Source organism: Pristiophorus japonicus, chromosome 10 (genome assembly GCF_044704955.1).
Source record: "Pristiophorus japonicus isolate sPriJap1 chromosome 10, sPriJap1.hap1, whole genome shotgun sequence".
Lineage (NCBI taxonomy): Eukaryota > Metazoa > Chordata > Chondrichthyes > Pristiophoridae > Pristiophorus > Pristiophorus japonicus.
Window position 1 is genome coordinate 142,870,813 of NC_091986.1, and position 22,917 is coordinate 142,893,729.

Genomic DNA, 22,917 nt, shown 5'->3' on the forward strand with positions numbered 1-22,917 from the left:
GAGGAGTGCACAAGAGGCTAGAGTCAGAGGACTGTTGGGTGCAGGCTGGGAAAGGTAGCCAGGGAAGTTGCAGAGGTAATTGGGGAAAGACCATTAAGAGATCTGTAAATGAGGTCAAGTGTTTTGAATTTGGTGCAGTTAAGAGGTAAACACATACTTGCCCCAGATCTGGACCTCCACCAGAGGCACTGCATGGCCAATGTTGGTGAAAATGACTGCAGGCCTCAGCTTTTAAGCCACATTGTCATTTCAGGTTGCCTCAGGAGAAATTTATAGTATCAACCATGCTTCAGATGCCTCAATAGATCTGGGGAGCCCCTCAGTATGGTCCAGTGCAGCCCAGATGTGCAGCTCATATTTGGTGGTGTGCTGCATGCTCCATATTTATTCTATGCATTCCAAAGAATTCCAAAGGAGGAAGAGGAAGTACGTCCCCTGTCCAGGAGAACCCTCTACCATCTGCAAAACAACTGCAGGAATAGCTCGTAAGGGACACCTTTTCCTAAATTCAGCCTGTGGTCACTGCATAAACAATCATATCACCCTGCACTCGTTTTACAGAAACAACAACGAATTCAGACATTGCATCTCAAACACAATTATGAGCACTTATTCCTTGGGTGGGTGTCGCTGATAAGGCTGGCATGTATTCCCCATGCTTAATTTCCCTTGAACAGGTGATGGTTGACCTTCTAAAACCGCTGCAGTTTGTGAGGTGAAAGTGCTCCCATAATGCTGTTAGGTCGGGAGTTCCAGCATTTTGCCCCAACAACGATGAGCGATATATGTCTACAGAAGGATGGTCTGTGATTTGGAGGGGAACTTGGAAGTGATGGTGTTACCATTCACCTGCTGTCCTCATCCTTCTAGGTGGTGGAGTTTGTAGGTTTTGAGAGGAGCTGCCGAAGACGCCTTGACAAATTACACCAGTGTATACTGTAGTTAATACACATTGCAGATATGCGGGTGAAGAAGGGGATGCCAATTAAGTGGTCTGTTTTTTTCTGGATGGTGTCAAATATCATGAATGCTGTTGTAGCTGCATCCATCTATGCAAGTGGAGTTTATTCCTTCACACTCCTGACTTGTTCATTGTAGGTGGTGGAGAGGCTTTAAGGAGGCAGGAGGTGAGGCACTTGCTGCAGAATACCCACCCTGTGACCTACTATAGTAACCACAGCATTTATGTGGATGATCGAGCTGAGATTCTGGTCAATGCTAATCCCCAGGATGGTGATAGTGGGGCACTCAGTGATGGTAATGCCATTGAATTTCAAGGGGAGATGGTTAGGCGCTCTCATGTTGGAGATGGTATTGCCTGGTACTTATGTCATCATCATAGCCAGTCCCTCGGAATCGAGGAGGACTTGCTTCCACTCCCAAAGTGAGTTCTTTGATGGCTGAACAATCCAATATGAGAGCCACAGACCCTGTTACAGGTGGGACAGACATTCGTCGAGGAAAAGGGTCAGTAGGGCTGGTTTGCTGCGCGCTCCTTCCGCTGCCTGCGCTTGGCCTCTTCATGCTCTTTGCGTTGGTGGACTTTCTCCACCTCGGGCAGTCTGCGGCCAGGTACTCCCAGGTGTCAGTGGTGATGTCGCACTTTACCAGGGAGGCATTGAGGGTGTCCTTATAATGTTTCCGCTGTCCTCCTTTGGCTCGTTTACCATGAAGGAGCTCCACATAAAGTATTTGCTTAGGAAGTCTCGTATCTGGCATGCGTACCATGTGGCCTGCCCAGCGAAGCTGATCGAGTGTGGTCAGTGCTTCAATACTGGGGATGTTAGCCTGGTCGAGGACACTGATGTTGGTGCGCCTGTCCTCCCAGGGGATTTGCAAGATCTTGCAGAGACATCGTTGGTGATATATCTCCAGAGACTTGAGGTGCCTTCTATACATCGTCCATGCCTCAGATCCATACATGAGGGCGAGTATTACTACAGCCTTGTAGACCATGAGTTTGGTGGTAGATTTGAGGGCCTGGTCTTCAAATACTCTTTTCCTCCGACGGCCGAAGGCTGCGCTGACGCACTGGAGGCGATGCTGAATCTCCGCATCAATGTCTGCCTTTGTTGATAAGAGGCTCCTGAGATATGGAAAATGGTCCACATTGTCCAGGGCCGCGCCATGGATCTTGATGATTGGAGGGTGGTGACAGGCTGGTGGAGGACCTTTGTCTTACGGATGTTAAGCGTAAGGTCCATGCTTTCATATACCTCAGTGAATACACTGACTATCTCCTGGAGTTCAGCCTCTGAATGTGCACAGTCGCAGGCATTGTCCGCATACTGCAGCTCAACGACAGAGGTTGGGGTGGTCTTGGACCTGGCCTGGAGACGGCGTAGGTTAAACAGCTTCCCACTGGTTCTGTAGTTTAGTTCCACTCCAGCGGGGAGCTTGTTGATTGTGAGGTGGAGCGTTGCGGCGAGGAAGATTGAGGAGAGGGTTGGAGTGATAACGCAGCCCTGTTTGACCTTGGTCCGGACGTGGATTGGGTCTGTAATGGATCCATTGGTAAGGATCAGGGTCTGCATGTCATCGTGAAGCAGGCAAAGAATGTTGACAAACTTTTGGGTGCATCCGAAATGGAGGAGGACGCTCCATAGACCCTCACGGTTGACAGTGTCAAAGGCCTTTGTAAGATCGAAAAAGGCCATGTAAAAGGGCTGGCCCTACTCCCTGCATTTTTCCTGCAACTCTCGCGCTGCAAAGATCATGTCTGTTGTGCCCCGTAGGGGACGAAATCCGCATTGTGATTCCGGGAGGAGCTCCTCAGTCACAGGGAGAAGACGATTGAGGAAAACTCGAACGACAACTTTTCCAGTGGTTGAAAGCAGGGAGATTCCCCTGTAGTTGCCGCAGTCGGACTTGTCCCCTTTTTAAAAAATGATCATAATCACTGCATCTCTCACATCTCCCGGCATGCTCTCCACCCTCCAGATGAGAGAGATGAGGTCATGTATCCATGCCAACAACGCCTCTCCGTCATATTTTAGCGCCTCAGCAGGGATTCCATCCTCACCCGTAGCCTTGTTATTCTTAAGCTGTTTTATGGCTTTTCCAACCTCATGCAACATTGGAGTTTCATTGAGTTGTGGAGGGTTGCATGCTGCGGGATGGAGTCGAGAACACTCGAGTCAAAGGCAGAGTCTCACTTGAGGAGATCTTCAAAGTGCTCCTTCCATCGGGCCCTGATAGCCTCGGTGTCCTTGATGAGTGTTTCCCCATTCTTGGCCAGGAGTGGGGTGGGGCCTTGGGAGTTTGGACCGTAGGTGGCCTTGACTGCAGCGAAGAATCCTCGCATATTGTGGCTGTCGGCCAGTTGTTGTATCTCCTGTGCTTTCTCCATCCACCACCTGTTCTTTAGGTCCCGGGTTTTTTGTTGGACCTGAGCCTCGAGTCGTCTGTAATGTTGTTTTGCAGCTCCCGAGTTGGGTCGTTGCTTGAAGCTCAGAAATGCTTTGCGCTTGCGATCTATTAGTTTTTGGATCTCCTGATCATTTTCATGAAACTAGTCCTGATGTTTTCTGGTTGAGTGACCAAGTGACTCTTCACAGGCACTGGTTATAGAGGCCTGGAGAGCAAACCAAGCGCTATGGGAATTCAGCATCTCAGGGTCATCAAGGCACGCCAGATTGGCTGTGAGGCGCTGGTAGTATAGGGCTCTCTAAGTGCCCCGGCATTAACTTTTTTGCGGAACTGCTTCTGCTGTCCCCTTTGCTTTGGGGCAATGTTAATGTTGATGATGGATCAGATTAGGCGGTGGTCCATCCATCAGTCGTCAGATCCTGTCATGGCGCAGGTGATGCGCACATCCTTGCGATCCCTGGCTCGGACGATGACATCATCAAGCAGGTGCCAGTGTTTGGAGCGAGGGTGCTGCCACGATGCCTTGTATTTGTTCCGCCAGAGGGACCGAGTGTTGGTGATGAGGAGTTCATGTTCTAGACATTTTGTCGGGAGTAGGGTACCGCTAGAGTTGGCTTTCCCTACCCCCTCTCTGCCAATCATGCCTCCTCAGAGGGCTGTGTCTTTGCCGACCCTGGCATTAAAATCATCCAGGAGGATCAATTTGTCGCCCGTGGGGGCGTGGGACAAGGATGTCTCGAGGTTGGAATAAAAATCCTCTTTAGCCTCATCCATTGCATCGAGTGTAGGGGCGTACGCACTGATGACTGTGGCACATTGGTTCCGAGATAGGGTAATGTGAAGACTCAGGAGGTGTTCGTTAACCCCACAGGGGGAGTCTTTGAGGTGGTCGACCAGCTCATCCTTGACGGCAAAACCGACTCCATAAAGGCGGCATTCTGCCTCTGGCTTCCCTTTCCAGAAGAAGGTGTACCCTCCACCATTTTCCTTCAACTGGCCTTCTTCTGCCCGCCGGGTCTCGCTTAGGGCGGCGATGTCAATGTCAAAACGTCTGAGTTGCCGGGCAACTATGGCGGTGCGGCGTTCTGGCCTGTTGCTGTTGGGATTGTCCATGAGGGTCCTGACGTTCCAGGTCCCGAACTTCATACTGACGGAGTGGAAGATGCCTATGCGTGAGTTCTTTTAACGTGCGTGGCCGCTACACATCGGCAACCACACGGGCTTAGCTGAACAAGGTCTTGGTCCAGTGGCAAGGGGGTCCAAGACAACTGGAGACTAGGCACAGCTCTATAAGCCTAATTGCCTGCAACGAAGTTGTGAATGGAACCGAACACAAGTCATCAGTAAACTTCTTCTTTTGCAATGGAGGGAAGGTCATTGCTGAAGCAGCTAAAGATTGTTGTCCCAAAGACACTGACCTGAGGAACTCCTGCAGCAATATCCTGATGCTGAAATGATTAGCCTACATCAACCACAACCATCTTTTTTTGTGCCTGGTATAACTCTAGTCACTGAAGGGGTTTCTCGCTGATTCCCATTGGCTTCAGTTTTACTTGGGCATCTTGGTGCCACACTTGGTCAAATGCTGCCTTGATGTCAAGGGCAGAGACTGTCATCTCATAAAATCTCATTTTTGACAGTTTTGAATGGAACTTTAGGTCAACTGAGCTAAAACAATGTTTATTTAATAGTAATTTATAAAAGATTGAAAGGATTCATGTAAAACTTGTGTCATTGGCCTGGATGCTGTGGTCGGTATGACAGCGTACTCTGAGTACACTATCATACTGCCTTTGAAATGGACAGCAAGTTTGGGATTGCAAGCGCTAAATCCCGAACTTGCGATCTGCCAAGTTTCGACTTGACAGATCATCCGCACCGACATCGAAATCCTAATTGCTGGTGCAAAGTTGAGCTAATTGCCCACCAACTGCCCAGCAATTACCTGAAATTTTTACGCTGGTGCAAACTGGTGTAGCAGCCTGTTTGCACAGCATAAGGGGATACCCATCAATAAAAAATCTTAATTTTGGTGGAAATCCTTCCCTTTAATAGTTGTTGTGTGTCTGCAAACTTTGACATTTAAATGGGATTTAAAGAAGAAATCAATTCCACAATGAATATTATTGCATTATATGAATTGTTTTATTGTGAGGGCTCCACAGCAATCTTATTTTCTCCCTTTTTCTAAACTGGAACCAGCTGGCCATGAAACATCATTAGCCAGAGAGTAGACAATTGACTTGCTCCCTGGCCTTTCCCCAAAGCCGCTCCATTTGAGTCACTGGAAGGTGTACAATCTAATTGGAGCACCGACCAACGTGATTCCAGGTATGCTTCCGCACACTGTACGCCCCTGGGATCCATGGGCCACTACGCTGTCCTCTATTCCGCAGCTTCCGAGAGGAATTTTCGTTTGATCCTCATAACATATTCGGTTCAGATGTTGGCAGCCTAATCCTTAATTTCTCCACCAACCGCAAAATCTAGGCCATGGTTTCAGTTCACATTTCCTCAGCATCAAGACAGTCATTAAAAGCAATGGGACTGTGTAAAATTTCTAGAAGCAAAAGAGTTACATCACTAGTATCATATCTGCATTTATATATCTGTGATAGTTGATTTAAAAAAAACTCTAATGCAGCTTTACCTTTGATAAAAATAGGAGAAAAGTTACCCAACTTAAATAACATTACCATTTTCTGAAGTATAATAAATTATCTGTTTACAGCTTCACCTTCTTAATCAGATCATAACAGTATCAGAAAATGTATAATGATAATATGGCTGCGGTTGGATATTTGAAAGACTTTGGGGCTGAAATGACCCCTCTCGGAAAGGCCCAAGGCTTTAACGGGGTGCTAAAGGGTTTTCACCGGGGCACAGCGACCAGAGTGCCCCCCCGCCCCCGGAATTGCCCCCGGGGCTCCGCCAGTGAAAAGTGGTTTGCACCACGCCCTGCGTTTAGCGCACCGGTGCACCGACTCCTTATTGCCCCATGGGGGAAATTGCCCCTCAGGTTGCGAGGTCAGCGTGAGGCGATGCCACCGACAGCTGGGGCACCCTGGCCACCCTTAAAGGGGAGGTGGTAGTGCGGCGGCCACCATCTTTTTTATGTAAGTTGACTTTTCAGTCTGCCCGACAATGGCGGCCGCTGCTTTGCTGGGCCACCAACATGCAGCCCGACACCCCCTCTTGCGTGCAAGGCTGCTGGCTCAGCCAACACTCTCCCTGCTGGCCCAGTGGGCGACACTAAAGTGGCTGCAGAGCTCTCAGCAGCCCTCCCCTTTAAAAGAAGTGTATGGTCGTTGTGACACGTTAGCATGATGCAGCACGTCCACATCACGCTGACGTCATCACTGCAGCGCTGGGCGTCAGGCCACCCGAATGCCCCGTTACCACAACCAACTTATTTGAATTCAAAGAGGTCAATTTCCTCGCCGGGGCCAGCGCTTCTTGCACTGGCGCAAAAAAAATCACATAATTCGAATTGACCGTGTGTTGCAATTTCGGTCCCTTTATTGTTCGCTGTTTTTTGGTTTATCTAACAGGCACCACCGGGTTTAAAGAAGAACTTGATGAGGACATACGAATCCTGGACATCAGAGCAAATCGCAAGGAAAGGTGTACTAGAACGAGCACAATCCCTCTTCAGCTTGGCCTGGTTCCATGCTGTTTGTCAGGAGAGGAGGAACTATATCCCACAAGTATGTAATCTAGTTTCAAGCAAACATTTGCGTCAGAGCAAAAGTTTAACTTGAATCAAGTAGTTTATATGTGGAAGACAAAGGGGTAGAAATTCACCTCCGCCGGTTATGAGTATCTACCATTTTTCCTGTGTTTTCACCGCCGCGGTGACCTCTTGCAGGAAATTCAACTCTTTATCTTTTTTTTGAGCAAGGCGGAAGTCGGTCATAATGGGGTCAGAAGTGGGACGGCGAGCAGAAGATCGGTCATAAGAGGGGCGAAAGTAGTGTCGGGTGGAGTGTCCGCCGCTGTCAGTCATCACGTTGGCACGTCACCACGTCTCTCCCCTTCAGTTAAAGGGGAGAGCCGCTGCGAGCTCTGCCATTATTTTAGTTAGGTCCATTGGGCCACCGGGAAGGGTTTCGGCCGGGCCAGCGGCCTGACACCCAAAAGGGGGTGCCAGGCTGCCTTTAGCCGACAAAAGAAATATGATGGCGGCTGCGGCAGAGCGTCCTCCCCTTTAATGAAGGCCGCACTGCCATTTTACACATACTGCAAACACAGTGCACCAACTGATAAACTGATGGGCGCACTGCGCAGCAACCACAAGACTTTTTTTTACTGAATTTTATTTGCGAGGCTGGAGATCGACGGTGCGCGCTTTGATGGCGCTTAGGAGGGTTTGGCAGTGGTGGGGTGGAAGTGGAGACCGCCGGATGAACCACTGAGGAGAATTTAGCGAGCGACGGCCTTTCAACACCACTGCGTGGCCGCCGTTTACTAGCAGTAACAGGCCTTATCGGGAGGCTGAATTTCGACCCCAAAGTGTATTGTACAAAACTTTTAATACTGGAAATGGCTGAAATGATATGTGGCAGTTTTACAATTTATCAAAGTTCACTTTCAAGTATAGTGAGTTTTTCATTTCCGCTGGTGCCATACATTGGAGGAGTTTCATTGCACTTATTAAAGTGGCACCATGTTGCTTTTTTAATCAGTTTTGACAGACGAGGGGCTTCACGTAGGAGAAACAGTTGATTACCAGTAATACAACAATTAGGTGAGATAGCCAAAAACTTGGACAAATGATTAGATTTTTGAGCAAGTTTTTAAAGGTGTGGAGAGAAGTAGCAAGGCTTAGGGAGGGAATTAAAGAGGTTACCCAAGTTTCAACCGATCCAGAGGTGCACCGAGTTTCTGGAATAAAAACCGTGCCTAATCCTTACCGTGGTATTCTCAACTTTCATCAGGCCTCCATTGGACGCGGCGCAATGCAGCAGGAGCAGTGGGGGGCGGAGCTATGTACGTGCTGTGTCAACACAGCCGGCGGGAGGGCGGGGTTAGGGCCCAGCGTGTTTCTGAGTGCCGGCAGCATTGCGCATGCGCGTTGGAGCGTGCGCAAAGGCTCACAAACATTGGCAATCGGCCATCTTTAAAGGTGGCTCCTAGCCCCTGGCCGAACGGCCCGAAAAGATGCTGCTGCTGCGTGTGCTGCTGGCTCCCGGTGCTCGAATCCCACCCCTAGCCCCTGGCCGAAAGCCTGAACGGATAGGCGCTGCATCCTGCAGTAGATGGGGTAGGAACTTTTAATTTTTTGTTTATTGATTTATATATCATTTATTATTGATGATGGTTCTTTATTGTTAAATATGAAGTGTTTAATGCTTTGGAAAATCCTCTAACTTCCCTTCCCCTCCCCCCCCCCCCCCCCCCCATCTCTGGCTACCTGCGCTCATTTCTTAAGTTTACACAAGGTTTTTCTGAGTGTACGAAAGTGGACACATACGCTGGCCTAAGTTAGTTTGGAATAACTTTTAGCTGTCTAAACTTGCTTAAATGGCCAAAACAGGCGTAAGTGGCTGGTAACGCCCCCTTTTGAAAAGAAACTGAACTAACTCACTGAAACTGGAGCAAACTAAATGTGAAGAATTGCAATTTTTAAGATACTCCAAAATAAAACTAGTTGCTCCAAACAATAGGAGCAACTCCTGTCAAAACTTGGGCCCCAATATGGCTGAAACCTTTGCTATCACTAGTGGAATGAAGGATGGGGTATTGTACAGGAAGCCAGAGTTGGAGGTCCAAAGGGCATGAGCTGGAACATAGATTACAGAAGTGAGGAGGGGTGAAGCCATATAGACATTTGTAAACATAGACAAGGATTTTGAATTCTGTGCACTGGGGAAAAGTGAAGGTCAATGAAAATAGTGATGATGGGCAAGTAGGACTTGGTTTAGGACAGAATGCAGGCAGCAAAATTTTAGAAAAGTTAAAGTTTGTATAGGATGGAGCTCAGGGGGCTGACATAATGTAATCTTGAAGTAACAAGATGTTTCAGCAGCAGTGTGGTTGAAGCAAGAGCAGAGCTGGCAGCATTGTGGAAGTGGCAGTAAATGGTTTTGGTGATAAATTTGATGTGGGGTTTGAAGCTCAGCTTAGTGTTCATTCGGTGACTGAGGTTCTTCACTGTGGTTCAACCTAATTGAGGAGCATGGGATGAAAATGAAAGTTGGAGCAAGGTCATGAAGCTTTTGATTGCTCAGAAAGCAATTTCTCTATTTTCTGCAGCTTTGCACCTCCATGTTACTCTTTTAATTGAGATTACGGTGACATCTCCCTCAATGACTAAGTGGGTAAATTATATAATATTTTCTGCTTTTCGCCTGTCATCCTCCTGCTGAGATACAGCGAGCTCTGATATTTCACTGAAGTGATCATTCTTTGTGCATAAGCCTAGATAGTGAGTTAGCTGATTTCAACCTGGGAGAACTACAGTTTACCTCAGGGATTGAACCTAGACATTTCTGATCTGTGAAACTCAGTAGCACACCAGGCAGTGAATTTACCCACAAAGCCATTTAAAGGAGCCTTCAGAGCAATCTGAACTAAAGCACATCAAATCACCAGAAATCAATGAATACCATGGAACATGCAAAAACAAAGCCTGCAATTTTCCGGGGCGTCAGCGGGCAAGATCGGTGACAGGTCGGGTGGGAAAGTGATTTTTTTTTACAGTGGGTCGGGAACCCTCCGAAACATGCCTTTCCCAATGTTGGGTCTGTCGGTACTGAGCAAACCCGACAGACAGCAGTGGGTGACTCAATTAAACTCATAATTTAATTAACAGACCCTTAACAGGTATTTTTTAACTTAATTTTAACTTTAACTTCATGGCCACAAGAACCACGCTATTCGGGGAGCACGTCTGTCAACCTGAGGTGGGAGTTCAGTGGCCATTGCTCCAGCTGATTCCTTGACAGCTTCAAATATACAGTAAAAGCTCCCACCTGACAGATCATCATTTTCTTCAGCCGCAAGCTGTTTCTCAGTCTATTTCCAGCTCAGATTCTGCAGGCTTTCCACTTTCCATTCTCCATCCTCTCTTGTGTCATTGGAAGAACCTCTCTCACCATTGACAGAATGCTTCTACCATCTCCATTTCACCTGCCATCTATTCCATCAACATGGGTGTCCTTTATACTGTCTCACCTTGGTCCTCATAATCTAACCACGGTCAGCCCCAACACCAGCAGCACCAACAACATCATCAACCTTTTCCGCAATCATAAGAACATAAGAAATAGGAACAGGAGTAGGCCATACGGCCCCTCGAGCCTGCTCCGCTATTCAATAAGATCATGGCTGATCTGATCATGGACTCAGCTCCACTTCCCTGTCCGCTCCCTATAACCCCTTATCCCTTTATCGTTTAAGAAACTGTCTATTTCTGTCTTAAATTTATTCAATCTCCCAGCTTCCACAGCTCTCTGAGGCAGCGAATTCCACAAATCCACAACCCTCTGAAAGAAGAAATTTCTCCTCATCTCTGTTTTAAATGGGCGGCCCCTTAATCTAAGATCATGCCCTCTAGTTCTAGTCTCCCCCATCAGTGGAAACATCCTCTCTGCATCCATCTTGTCAAGCCCCCTCATAATCTTATACATTTCGATAAGATCACCTCTCATTCTTCTGAATTCCAATGAGTAGAGGCCCAAACTACTCAACCTTTCCTCATAAGTCAACCCCCTCATCCCCGGAATCAACCTAGTGAACCTTCTCTGAACTGCCTCCAAAGCAAGTATATCCTTTCGTAAATATGGAAACCAAAACTGCACGCAGTATTCCAGATGTGGCCTCACCAATACCTTGTATAGCTGTAGCAAGACTTCCCTGCTTTTATACTCCATTCCCTTTGCAATAAAGGTCAAGATTCCATTGGCCTTCCTGATCACTTGCTGTACCTGCATACTATCCTTTGGTGTTTCATGCACAAGTACCCCCAGGTCCCGCTGTTCTGCAGCACCTTGCAATCTTTCTCCATTTAAATAATAACTTGCTCTTTGATTTTTTTTTGCCAAAGTGCATGACCTCACACTTTCCAACATTATACTCCATCTGTCAAATTTTTGCCTACTTACTTAGCCTGTCTATGTCCTTTTGCAGACTTTTTGTGTCCTCCTCACACATTGCTTTTCCTTCCATCTTTGTATCATCAGCAAACTTGGCTACGTTACACTCAGTCCCTTCTTCCAATTCGTTAATATAGATTGTAAATAGTTGGGGTCCCAGCACTGATCCCTGCGGCACCCCACTAGTTACTGGTTGCCATCTGATGCTGCACAGGATGGAGGGCATTAGCACCCGAGCACATTGCTGCCCGAGAAACCAGGGATGGCCTCACCATGGTCAGATTTACTTCACTTAATGCTGTACACCCTGGCTGACTCATGATGTGCCAGGTTGGCACCACCACACCAATACCATAAAGCATCCCTACAATGACCAAGCCATTCTTTTCACACTCACCATCATTGCGGGGGATACCATTATGTCTCGACATTCACTGAAACTCACTAAGCCACTTCCGAAGGTGCACACAAATATGTCAATATGTTGAAAATATTAATAGAAACATTGGATAAAACACCCACATGGCTACCCTTGTGTGTTGTTAATTGGTATGATTGCACTGAGGGTGAGTGTGAGGGCTGGCTCGTGAGATGGGGATGTGATAACGTAGACAAGAGAGGGATGGGTGGAGGTGCAAGATAATTGGTGTAAGTAAGGATGTGCAGGAGTAGGGTAGGGAAGGCAGAGTGATGGGGATGTGATGATAGGCACAGCAGGATGTGGTTGCATGTGGCTTTGTACTAATGTTTCGTGATCGAATGAAATAATTGAAACAATTGCGCACTGCACTCAGGTCGTCCTGACCACATCCCTGCTTGTGCCCTCCTATGTAATGTGCAACCAGACTGTTTTGGTCTCCTGGGGAGGTGTCTTCCACCATCGAAAGGCAAGAAGACCTTCCTGCGTGCTCTGACTCCCTCCACAAACATATGGTGGGCGACATGGGAGAACCTGGGTGTAGCGATTGTCTGTGTTTGCAGCACTTTAATGCTATAGAACACTGACAGCACAAATGTCAAAAGAAACGTGACCATGGTCCCTTTAAGGAAACCGGCTGATGACATGTCATGAATGATGTCACCATACGCGCTCCCTCTAATTGGACCAGGTAACATGCTGGGCAAGCTTAACCAGTCCTATCAATGTAAATTCATTTTCCAAAGCAAGATGAATCCAGCAGTGGGGTTGGGACCCACCACCGATGCTGCCAACCCCGGACCCGCCAAGGTAAGGAAAATTTCGGCCAATGAAACTAAAATAAAAAGCTGTAGAATCTGCTTTGTATATAAAAAAGCAAAAACGTATGAGAATGGAAGAATATAAATGAATGTGTAGGAGAATGCACTCAGGTACATAAAAACATGAGTCGGCCATTTAGCCCCTTGAGCCTATTCCACTTTGGCTGACCTGCAACCTATATCCCTTAATTCCTTTAGTTAACAAAATTCGATCAAGCTCGGATTTAAAATTAACAATTAATCTAGCATTAACTGCTGTTTATAGAAGAGTTCCAAACTTCTACCACCCTTTACATGTAGAAATGTTTCCTGGCTCAAGGTTTAGGCTATGTCCCCGAGTCCTAGACTCCCCAACCAGCAGAAATAGTTTTTCGCTATCAGTTCCCCTTAATATCTTGAAAACTTTGATCAAATCACCCCATAACCTTCTAAATCCCATGGAATATAACCCTAGTTTATGTAATTTCTCCTCGTAATTTAACCCTGGAGTCCAGGTATCATTCTGGTAAATCTATACTGCACTCCCTCCAAAGCTAATATATCCTTCCAAAGGTGTGGTGCCCAGAACTGAACACAGTACTCCAGGTGTGGTCCAACTAGAGCTTTTTTTTAGCTGCAGCATAACTTTTATCCCCATGTATTCTAGTTCTCTAGGTATAAAGGCCAACATTCCATTAGCCTTTTTGATAATTTTCTGTACCTATCCATAAAATTTTAACAATCTATGTACATGGACCCCGAAGTATCTTTGGATTTCCACGGTTTCTAGCTTTTCACCATTTAGAAAGTATTCTGATAAATTCTTTATAAGTCCAAAGTGGATGAACTCACACTTGTTTATATTAAAATCCATTTGGCACAGTTTTGCCCATTCACTCAATCTATAAGAACGTAAAAATTAGGAGCAGGAGTAGGCTATTCGGCCCCTTGGCCGAATATCTCTTTGTAATTTTATGCTTCCATCAACACTGCTTTCAATGTTGCCTATCTTTGTGTCATTGGCGAACTTGGATATATGGCTCTCTCTCTCTTCAGTCAACAATAAATACAGTGAATAGCTGAGGCCCAAACACAGCTCCCTAGTCACATCCTGCCAATTAGAGTGCTTGCCTATTATCCCTACTCTCTGTCTCGTGCCACTCAACCAATTTCCTAACCAGGTCAGTAATTTTCCTTAATTTCTCACCAGATGTTAGACTAATTGGTCTATGATTCCCTGATTTCCCCCTCTCACCTTTCTTAAATAACGTTATTTATGGTATTACTACCCAACACCACTATGCATCTTGTGGTAACTACCACATTCATAATATAAGTAAATTAAACAGGGATATTGGCATGAAGATGCAGCCATTATTCCTGTATGCACGTTTAAACAATTAAGTAGCTCCAGTATATTTGTATCTTCTGACCACCGGAAGAAATTCAAATTTCATCATTTCTAGTGGAGCAGAACAAATTCACACCAGCGTTTCAACAATACAAGACTCAAATCAGTCATATAGTTTGTTCTGGCCGACAGATGGATGTTGCACAAATTTCAGAAAAAATTATTCATTTGTCCCTGTTTATCATATCATTTCAGGGTTGGACCAAGTTTTATGAATTCTCTTTGTCTGATCTCCGAGCTGGATTTGAAATAATTGACAGGCTTTTTGAAGGTGAGCCAGGTTCTCATGAAATATTGTGGTTAAGTTACTTAGATTTACAATGTTACTACTGTTAGCTATTTCCTGATTGCTAACAAACGAAAAATGGTTAATTTAGTATGACTTTTCTTTCAAATGTTGATGATTCTCAGGAAAAATAGGTTAAAAGATTGTGGTGCAAAAATGCATAAAACATAATAACATCCACATAAGCAACGATGCATTATTTTTAGAAAGTAAGAAAGCAAGATTTCCATTTATATAGCGCCTTTCACGACCACCAGACATCTCAAAGTGCTTTACAGCCAATTAAGTACTTTTGGAGTGTCGCCACTGTTGTAATGTAGGAAGTGCGGCAGCCAACTTGCGCACAACAAACTCCCACAAACAACAACCAGATAATCTGTTTTAGTTATGTTGATTGAGGAATAAATATTGGCCAGGACACCAGGGATAACTCCCCTGCTCTTCTTTGAAATAATGGGATCTTTTACATCCACCTAAGACGGCAGTCGCTTTAATGTCTCATCCGAAAGACGGCAACTCCGACAGTGCAGCGCTCCCTCAGCACTGCACTGGAGTGACAGCCTAGATTTATGTGCTCAACTTCCTGGAGTGGGCTTTGAACCCACAACCTTCTGATTCAGAGGTGAGGGTGCTACCCATTGAGCCACAACTGAAGGGGAGAGTCAGCCCTTCGCCAGCCCCCAACGCCCTCCCCCACCACTCCAAGGCCACGTGGTGCGCGTGTATCTTCACTGATGGCGCCTCCTCCCCGTCTTTAAAGACATTTTATTCAACTTGCTGGATAAGTGCATACCAAGGACTAGTAAGTGCAGATTAATGGTTTCCTTGTATGGCTCAGATGAGCACACCTACATCTCATAGAAACATAGAAAATAGGTGCAGGAGTAGGCCATTCGGCCCTTCTAGTCTGCACCGCCATTCAATGAGTTCATGGCTGAACATGCAACTTCAGTACCCCATTCCTGCTTTCTCGCCATACCCCTTGATCCCCCGAGTAGTAAGGACTTCATCTAACTCCTTTTTGAATATATTTAGTGAATTGGCCTCAACCACTTTCTGTGGTAGAGAATTCCACAGGTTCACCACTCTCTAGGTGAAGAAGTTTTTCCTCATCTCGGTCCTAAATGGCTTACCCCTTATCCTTAGACTGTGACCCCTGGTTCTGCACTTCCCCAACATTGGGAACATTCTTCCTGCATCTAACCTGTCTAAACTCATCAGAATTTTAAACGTTTCTATAAGGTCCCCTCTCATTCTTCTGAACTCCAGTGAATACAAGCCCAGTTGATCCAGTCTTTCTTGATCGGTCAATCCCGCCATCCCGGGAATCAATCTGGTGAACCTTCGCTGCACTCCCTCAATAGCAAGAGTGTCCTTCCTCAGGCTAGGAGACCAAAACTGTACACAATACTCCAGGTGTGGCCTCACCAAGACCCTGTACAACTGTAGCAACACCTCCCTGCCCCTGTACTCAAATCCCCTCGCTATGAAGGCCAACATGCCATTTGCTTTCTTAACCGCCTACTGTACCTGCATGCCAACCTTCAATGACTGATGTACCATGACACCCAGGTCTCGTTGCACCTCCCCTTTTCCTAATCTGTCACCATTCAGATAATAGTCTGTCTCTCTGTTTTTACCACCAAAGTGGATAACCTCACATTTATCCACATTATACTTCATCTGCCATGCATTTGCCCACTCACCGAACCTATCCAAGTCGCTCTGCAGCCTCATAGCATCCTCCTCGCAGCTCACACTGCCACCCAACTTAGTGTCATCCGCAAATTTGGAGATACTGCATTTAATCCCCTCGTCTAAATCATTAATGTATAGTGTAAACAGCTGGGGCCCCAGCACAGAGCCTTGCGGTACCCCACTGGTCACTGCAGAACCATTCTGAAAAGTCCCCATTTACTCCTACTCTTTGCTTCCTGTCTGACAACCAGTTCTCAATCCATGTCAGCACACTACCCCCAATCCCATGTGCTTTAACTTTGCACATTAATCTCTTGTGTGGGACCTTGTCGAAAGCCTTCTGAAAGTCCAAATATACCACATCAACTGGTTCTCCCTTGTCCACTCTACTGGAAACATCCTCAAAAAATTCCAGAAGATTTGTCAAGCATGATTTTCCTTTCACAAATCCATGCTGACTTGGACCTATCATGTCACCTCTTTCCAAATGCGCTGCTATGACATCCTTAATAATTGATTCCATCATTTTACCCACGGCCGATGTCAGGCTGACCCGGTCTATAATTCCTTGTTTTCTCTCTCCCTCCTTTTTTAAAAAGTGGGGTTACATTGGCTACCCTCCACTCGATAGGAACTGATCCAGAGTCAATGGAATGTTGGAAAATGACTGTCAATGCATCCGCTATTTCCAAGGCCATCTCCTTAAGTACTCTGGGATGCAGTTCATCAGGCCCTGGGGATTTATCGGCCTTCAATCCCATCAATTTCCCCAACACAATTTCCCGACTAATAAGGATTTCCCTCAGTTCCTCCTCCTTACTAGACCCTCTGAGCCCTTTTATATCCGGAAGGTTGTTTGTGTCCTCCTTAGTGAATACCGAACCAAAGTACTTGTTCAATTGGTCCGCCATTTCTTTGTTCCCTGTTATGACTTCCCCTGATTCTGACTGCAGGGGACCTACATTTGTCTTTATTAACCTTTTTCTCTTTACATATCTATAGAAACTTTTGCCATCCGTCTTAATGTTCCCTGCAAGCTTCTTCTCGTACTCCATTTTCCCTGCCCTAATCAAACCCTTTGTCCTCCTCTGCTGAGTTCTAAATTTCTCCCAGTCCCCGGGTTCGCTGCTATTTCTGACCAATTTGTATGCCACTTCCTTGGCTTTAATACTATCCCTGATTTCCCTTGATCGCCACGGTTGAGCCACCTTCCCTTTTTTATTTTTACGCCAGACAGGAATGTACAATTGTCGTAGTTCATCCATGCAGTCTCTAAATGTCTGCCATTGCCCATCCACAGTCAACCCCTTAAGTATTATTCGCCAATCTATCCTAGCCAATTCACGCCTCATACCTTCAAAGTTAGCCTTCTTTAAGTTCTGGACCATGGTCTCTGAATTAACTGTTTCATTCTCCATCCTAATGCAGAATTCCACCATATTATGGTCACTCTTCCCCAAGGGGCCTCACACAACGAGATTGCTAATTAATCCTCTCTCATTACACAACACCCAGTCTAAGATGGCCTCCCCCCTAGTTGGTTCCTCGACACACAAGGAAACCTTTAATAAAAGTTAAATTTACCTGGGCCTCTTCTGGCCTCGATCCAGATCCTGGGAAGCCACCACTGCTCTTATGAATTTCTTATAGTGGTACAAGAGCATACAATGTGGCCAAGACTAGTGGGAGGCCAGAGGATTGGGAAACTTTTAAAATACATCAAAGAACGACTAAAAAATGCTAAAGAGAGGGAAAATAGATTATGAAAGTAAACTAGCATTGGTGAGGCCACACCTAGAGTACTGCATATAGTTTTGGTCTCCGTATTTAAGGAAGGATATACTTGCATTGGAAGCTGTTCAGAGAAGGTTCACTAGGTTGATTCTGGAGATGAGGGGGTTGACTTATGAGGATAGGTTGAGTAGGTTGGGCTTATACACATTGGAGTTCAGAAGAATGAGAGGTGATCTTATCGAAACATATAAGATTATGAGCATATTTCCACTCATAGGGGAAACTAAAACTAGGGGACATAGTCTCAGAATACGGGGCCGCCCATTTAAAACTAAGATGAGGAGGAAGAATTTCTTCTTTCAGAGGGTTTTAAATCTATGGAATTCTCTGCCCCAGAGAGCTGTGGAGGCTGGGTCACAGTCTAAGGATAAGGGGTAAGCCATTTAGGACCGAGATGAGGAGAAACTTCAGAGAGTGGTGAACCTGTGGCATTCTCTACCACAGAAAGTTGTTGAGACCAATTCACTAAATATATTCAAAAAGGAGTTAGATGTAGTCCTTAATACTAGGGGGATCAAGGGGTATGGCGAGAAAGCAGGAATGGGGTACTGAAGTTGCATGTTCAGCCATGAACTCATTGAATGGCGGTGCAGGCTCGAAGGGCCGAATGGCCTACTCCTGCACCTATTTTCTATGCTTCTATATTTAAGGCAGAGATAGACATATTTTTGAGCGATAAGGGAGTAAAGGGTTATAAGAACATAAGAATTAGGAACAGGAGTAGGTCATCTAGCCCCTCGAGCCTGCTCCGCCATTCAACAAGATCATGGCTGATCTTATGGGGAGCAGGCAGGGAAGTGGAGCTGAGTCCATGATCAGATTAGCCATGATCTTATTGACTGGTGGAGCAGGCTCGAGGGGCCAAAAATCCTACTCCTGTTCCTATTTTTTACGTTCTTATGTTCTGCTCAGGCCTTAAGTTAATATTGCAACCAGTCCCCGATGACACCATTGGAACCCGATCTACATATTTAAAGAAAACCCGTCAAATTCGGGCTGGTAACCTTGCTGCCTGCAATTTAAAATTGTAGACTGCTAGTTCGGGGTGGGAAGACTGTGGGTGAGTCGCCCAGTCCAGTTTAACTGCCCTTTCACCCGGTTTCTGCCGGGATCGGAGAGATATATTTGCATTGAGATTTTATGTGCAAGTCTAGGCTCAATAACAGATGTTTTAAAGCAGGACTCAGTTGTTACCACCTGCATTGCCAAGCCATATGTGTCCATTGACATGCATTTATCTATATTGTTCCTACATTATAATAGTGACTGCACTTCAAAAATATTTAATTGGCTGTAAAGCGCTTTGGGACATCCTGAGGTCATGAAAGGTGCTATATAAATGCAAGTCGTCACCTGCATTTATTGTACTCTGGAGACAAGCTCAAGAGCACCTTCTTTTACATAGCCATTGTTAGTGTCAAAGATTTCTACATTTAGAATTCAGTGGCAAATTCTACCAGTATAAGGCGCTGCCCTGCATCATAATTTTTACTAACTGCCTATGTTTCTCAAATATGGCGGATCTCCTTCAAAATATGCATCTTGGAAACCAGCAAAAATACACGTTATAACAGGCAGCATAAAATCAATATGTTACTGCCTGATTACTATTTTAGAACTGATTTTAGTATGACTTTATGAATGTGGCTACTACTCAGTGGTGGCACAGCCCAATTTATTTTACTTTACAGTGCTGCTGTCAGCTCACTACAGATGCTGCCTGATAGAAACATATAAAATAGGTGCAGGAGTAGGCCATTCGGCCCTTCGAGCCTGCACCACCATTCTATAAGATCATGGCTGATCATCACCTCAGTACCCCTTCCCTGCTTTCTCTCCATACCCTTTGATCCCTTTAGCCGTAAGGGCCATATCTAACTCCCTCTTGAATATATCCAATGAACTGGCATCAACAACTCTCTGCGGCAGAGAATTCCACAGGTTAACAACTCTCTGAGTGAAGAAGTTTCTCCTCATCTCGGTCCTAAATGGCTTACCCCTTATCCTTCGACTGTGACCCCTGGTGCTGGACTTCCCCAACATCGGGAACATTCTTCCTGCATCTAACCTGTCCAATCCCATCAGAATTTTATATGTTTCTATGAGATCCTCTCTCATTCTTTTAAACTCCAGTGAATACAGGCCTAGTCGATCCGGTCTCTCCTCATATGTCAGTCCTGCCATCCCGGGAATCAATCTGGTGAACCTTCGCTGCACTCCCTCAATAACAAGAACGTCCTTCCTCAGATTAGGAGACCAAAACTGAACACAATATTCCAGGTGAGGCCTCACCAAGACCCTGTACAACTGCAGTAAGACCTCCCTGCTCCTATACTCAAATCCCCTAGCTATGAAGGCTAACATGCCATTTGCCTTCTTCACCGCCTGCTGTACCTGCATGCCCACTTTCAACGACTGATGTACCGTTGCACCTCCCCTTTTTCTAATCTGCTGCTATTCAGATAATATTATGCCTTCCTGTTTTTGCCACCAAAGTGGATAACCTCACATTTATCCACATTATACTGCACCTGCCATGCATTTGCCCATTCACCTAACCTGTCCAAGTCACCCTGCAGCCTCTTAGCATCCTCCTCACAGCTCACACTGCCACCCAGTTTAGTGTCATCTGCAAACTTGGAGATATTACATTCAATTCCTTCATCTAAATCATTGATGTATATTGTAAAAAACTGAGGTCCCAACACTGAGCCCTGCGGTACCTCACTAGTCACTGCCTGCCATTCTGAAAAGGACCCATTTATCTTGATTCTCTGCTTCCTGGGCTCCATTTGCTCCGAGCATCTTTCTTTATTGCTTCTGGCATCCCTTTATGAACTTGGGTTCGGAGAATTATTGCTATACGAAAATTGCACAATTATCAAGAAAATGAAGACAATCCAGATGTACTACCCAGAAGATGATGTAGAAAACCGAAGGATATCCTAAACACTAATAATAAACCTCTTAGCAGTCAGTTACAGAGTAACATTGGCAGAAATATGGGAGCAGTTCTTAAATTGTTAATAACTTTAATTTGAAAAATGCTGACTGTGCCACCCAAAGGTGACTAAGCTACCCGTTTGAGAAATTTTGCTAACATGTTAAAGAACATCCTGATTGCAACTGCTTTTTGTGTTAACATATTTGCATGACCCTAACAAAATTGGGGCTGTGCACCTGCACCTATAACATTGCGGTGGGACAGCACCGAAGTTTGTGATTAAAAATGCTCATCTCTTACTTTGAATGGGCTAAGAATACATGAAAAATTTTCTGAAATCATTTGATCTGATAGCTGGCTGAGGAGCTGTACTCATGGATATCTGAGTAAGGTGCATGGCACAGGTACACTCCATTAAATGGAGAAGGATGGTCTTGAAATAAGTTATCACCAAGATGTAATAACATTTGCACCAGGACCAATCAGACTAACAAAATGAATTGCGGGTGTTCATCAGTTACGTAAACTAGATCATAACTAACATTTGGGGTGCTAACACATGAAACAACTGCGCTGCTAATTACACACTCATTCATAAGTGAGCACACACATTTATTTTGCGGAGAGAATGTTAATTTCACTACCCAACGGCGTAATGAATAACACTAGTGAAAAGTAACTTAAGTATGAGTTTGCACTCCATTCTATAATAAATTTCAGTGCTTCTTACAATTACAGAAGTTGCTATGTTCCAGCGATATCTTATTGGATATTCTTCTGTTTATTTGGAAAGGAATACCTCGTATTCCAAACTTTCACAGCTGAATACCAGTATCTTAAATCCTGATTTTAATGCGGAGCAGATCAGGTGGGCAGCAAATTGTCAGCTCCCCATAGAGCGAGGCCTGGGAGATATTCTCAGGCCTCTTCTGTATGCTTGCAGTGAGTCTCCCACCTGAACCCTGTGGTAAGCCCTCCCTGGCCAGTGGGCGGGAGTGGGAATTTGGGCAGCAGGAGGCCGCCACCAAGCAGCAGACTGGTGCCCGGCAATCTGTTAAGTGTTTGTGAAGGGAGTCAGGAGGGCATGGTGGTCAGAGTAGGGGGAGGGAAGGCATGGGTGGGGAGGGCAAGGTTTCCTTGCTGTGGGGCCCGAAGGTGCACTCCTGTTATTCCTGGCTTACAAGGAACATAATTAATTAATTGCAAACATATTTTTCTGGGCCTCCTCTGGCCGCTGAGTCACTTGCTGCCAGGTTGGCCTGGTGGGGAAGCCACGATTGCTCCCCAGTGCAGGCCTGAGGTTAAAATTACTTAACGGAGCCCAATCTGTATGTTTAAAGCATGACCTCGCTGCCTTCTGGCAGGTGTGCCATGCATTTGCTAAAAACAGCAAGTTAAAATTACATGCCATGGGAAGCACAGTGGGATCAAGAGTAGTGGCATGTTTAACTGTTGTTTCCCCATCCGGGGCTTTAGTGTTATCAATGATGTAACCTCTGTTGTATTACTATCTAGAAGCTTAACAATGATTAATTTGGTTTCCACAGAAACAAAGGATGTTCAGTGGGAGTTTGTTCGCGGTCTGTTGGAAAATGCTATCTATGGTGGACGTATTGACAACATATTTGATCTACGAGTCTTGAATTCGTATCTAGAGCAATTTTTCAGCCCCAAAGCAATTGCTGGATCACAGTCCAGGAGCAAAAATGTAGCATCCTTTCCATCATCCATCACTGTGCCTAAATCCTGCAGCATTATGGTAGGTGATGTTAATAATGTATGTAGCTGCAAACAGTGAAATTCTCCATCTGGCAGGAAATGATATTTTAATTTCATTTTTTAAGCTTCATTGAGGATGAGATTCTATTTGTCATTTGCCGTTGAAGAATTTCTTTAATAACAAACTTTAAACAGCTGGCATAATTAAATAGGAACTCATTTAAAAAAAAATAATGCTTCTATGTGCATGAACTTTCATATTTTTATTAAATGAACTTGCATGTCACAGTGGGAGATCATTGTAACTATTTTATTGAAATAGTTGCGATATGCTTAAATACCATAGACCTTTATTCTGTACTAATTAGGTCAGTATTATATT

The 22,917-nt window shown here is 45.3% G+C and overlaps 1 protein-coding gene across 3 annotated transcripts in view; it reads left to right on the forward strand.

Annotated features, from left to right (window-relative positions):
* dync2h1 (dynein cytoplasmic 2 heavy chain 1) overlaps positions 1-22,917 on the forward strand; it is a 994,370-nt gene that overhangs the window by 764,999 nt on the left and 206,454 nt on the right. For all 3 annotated transcript variants that reach the window (XM_070892150.1, XM_070892151.1, XM_070892152.1), the window contains exons 80-82: positions 6,921-7,076; positions 14,290-14,365; positions 22,364-22,575. In XM_070892150.1, coding sequence (XP_070748251.1) covers positions 6,921-7,076; positions 14,290-14,365; positions 22,364-22,575 — 444 coding nt within the window. The remainder of the gene's footprint in view (positions 1-6,920; positions 7,077-14,289; positions 14,366-22,363; positions 22,576-22,917) is intronic.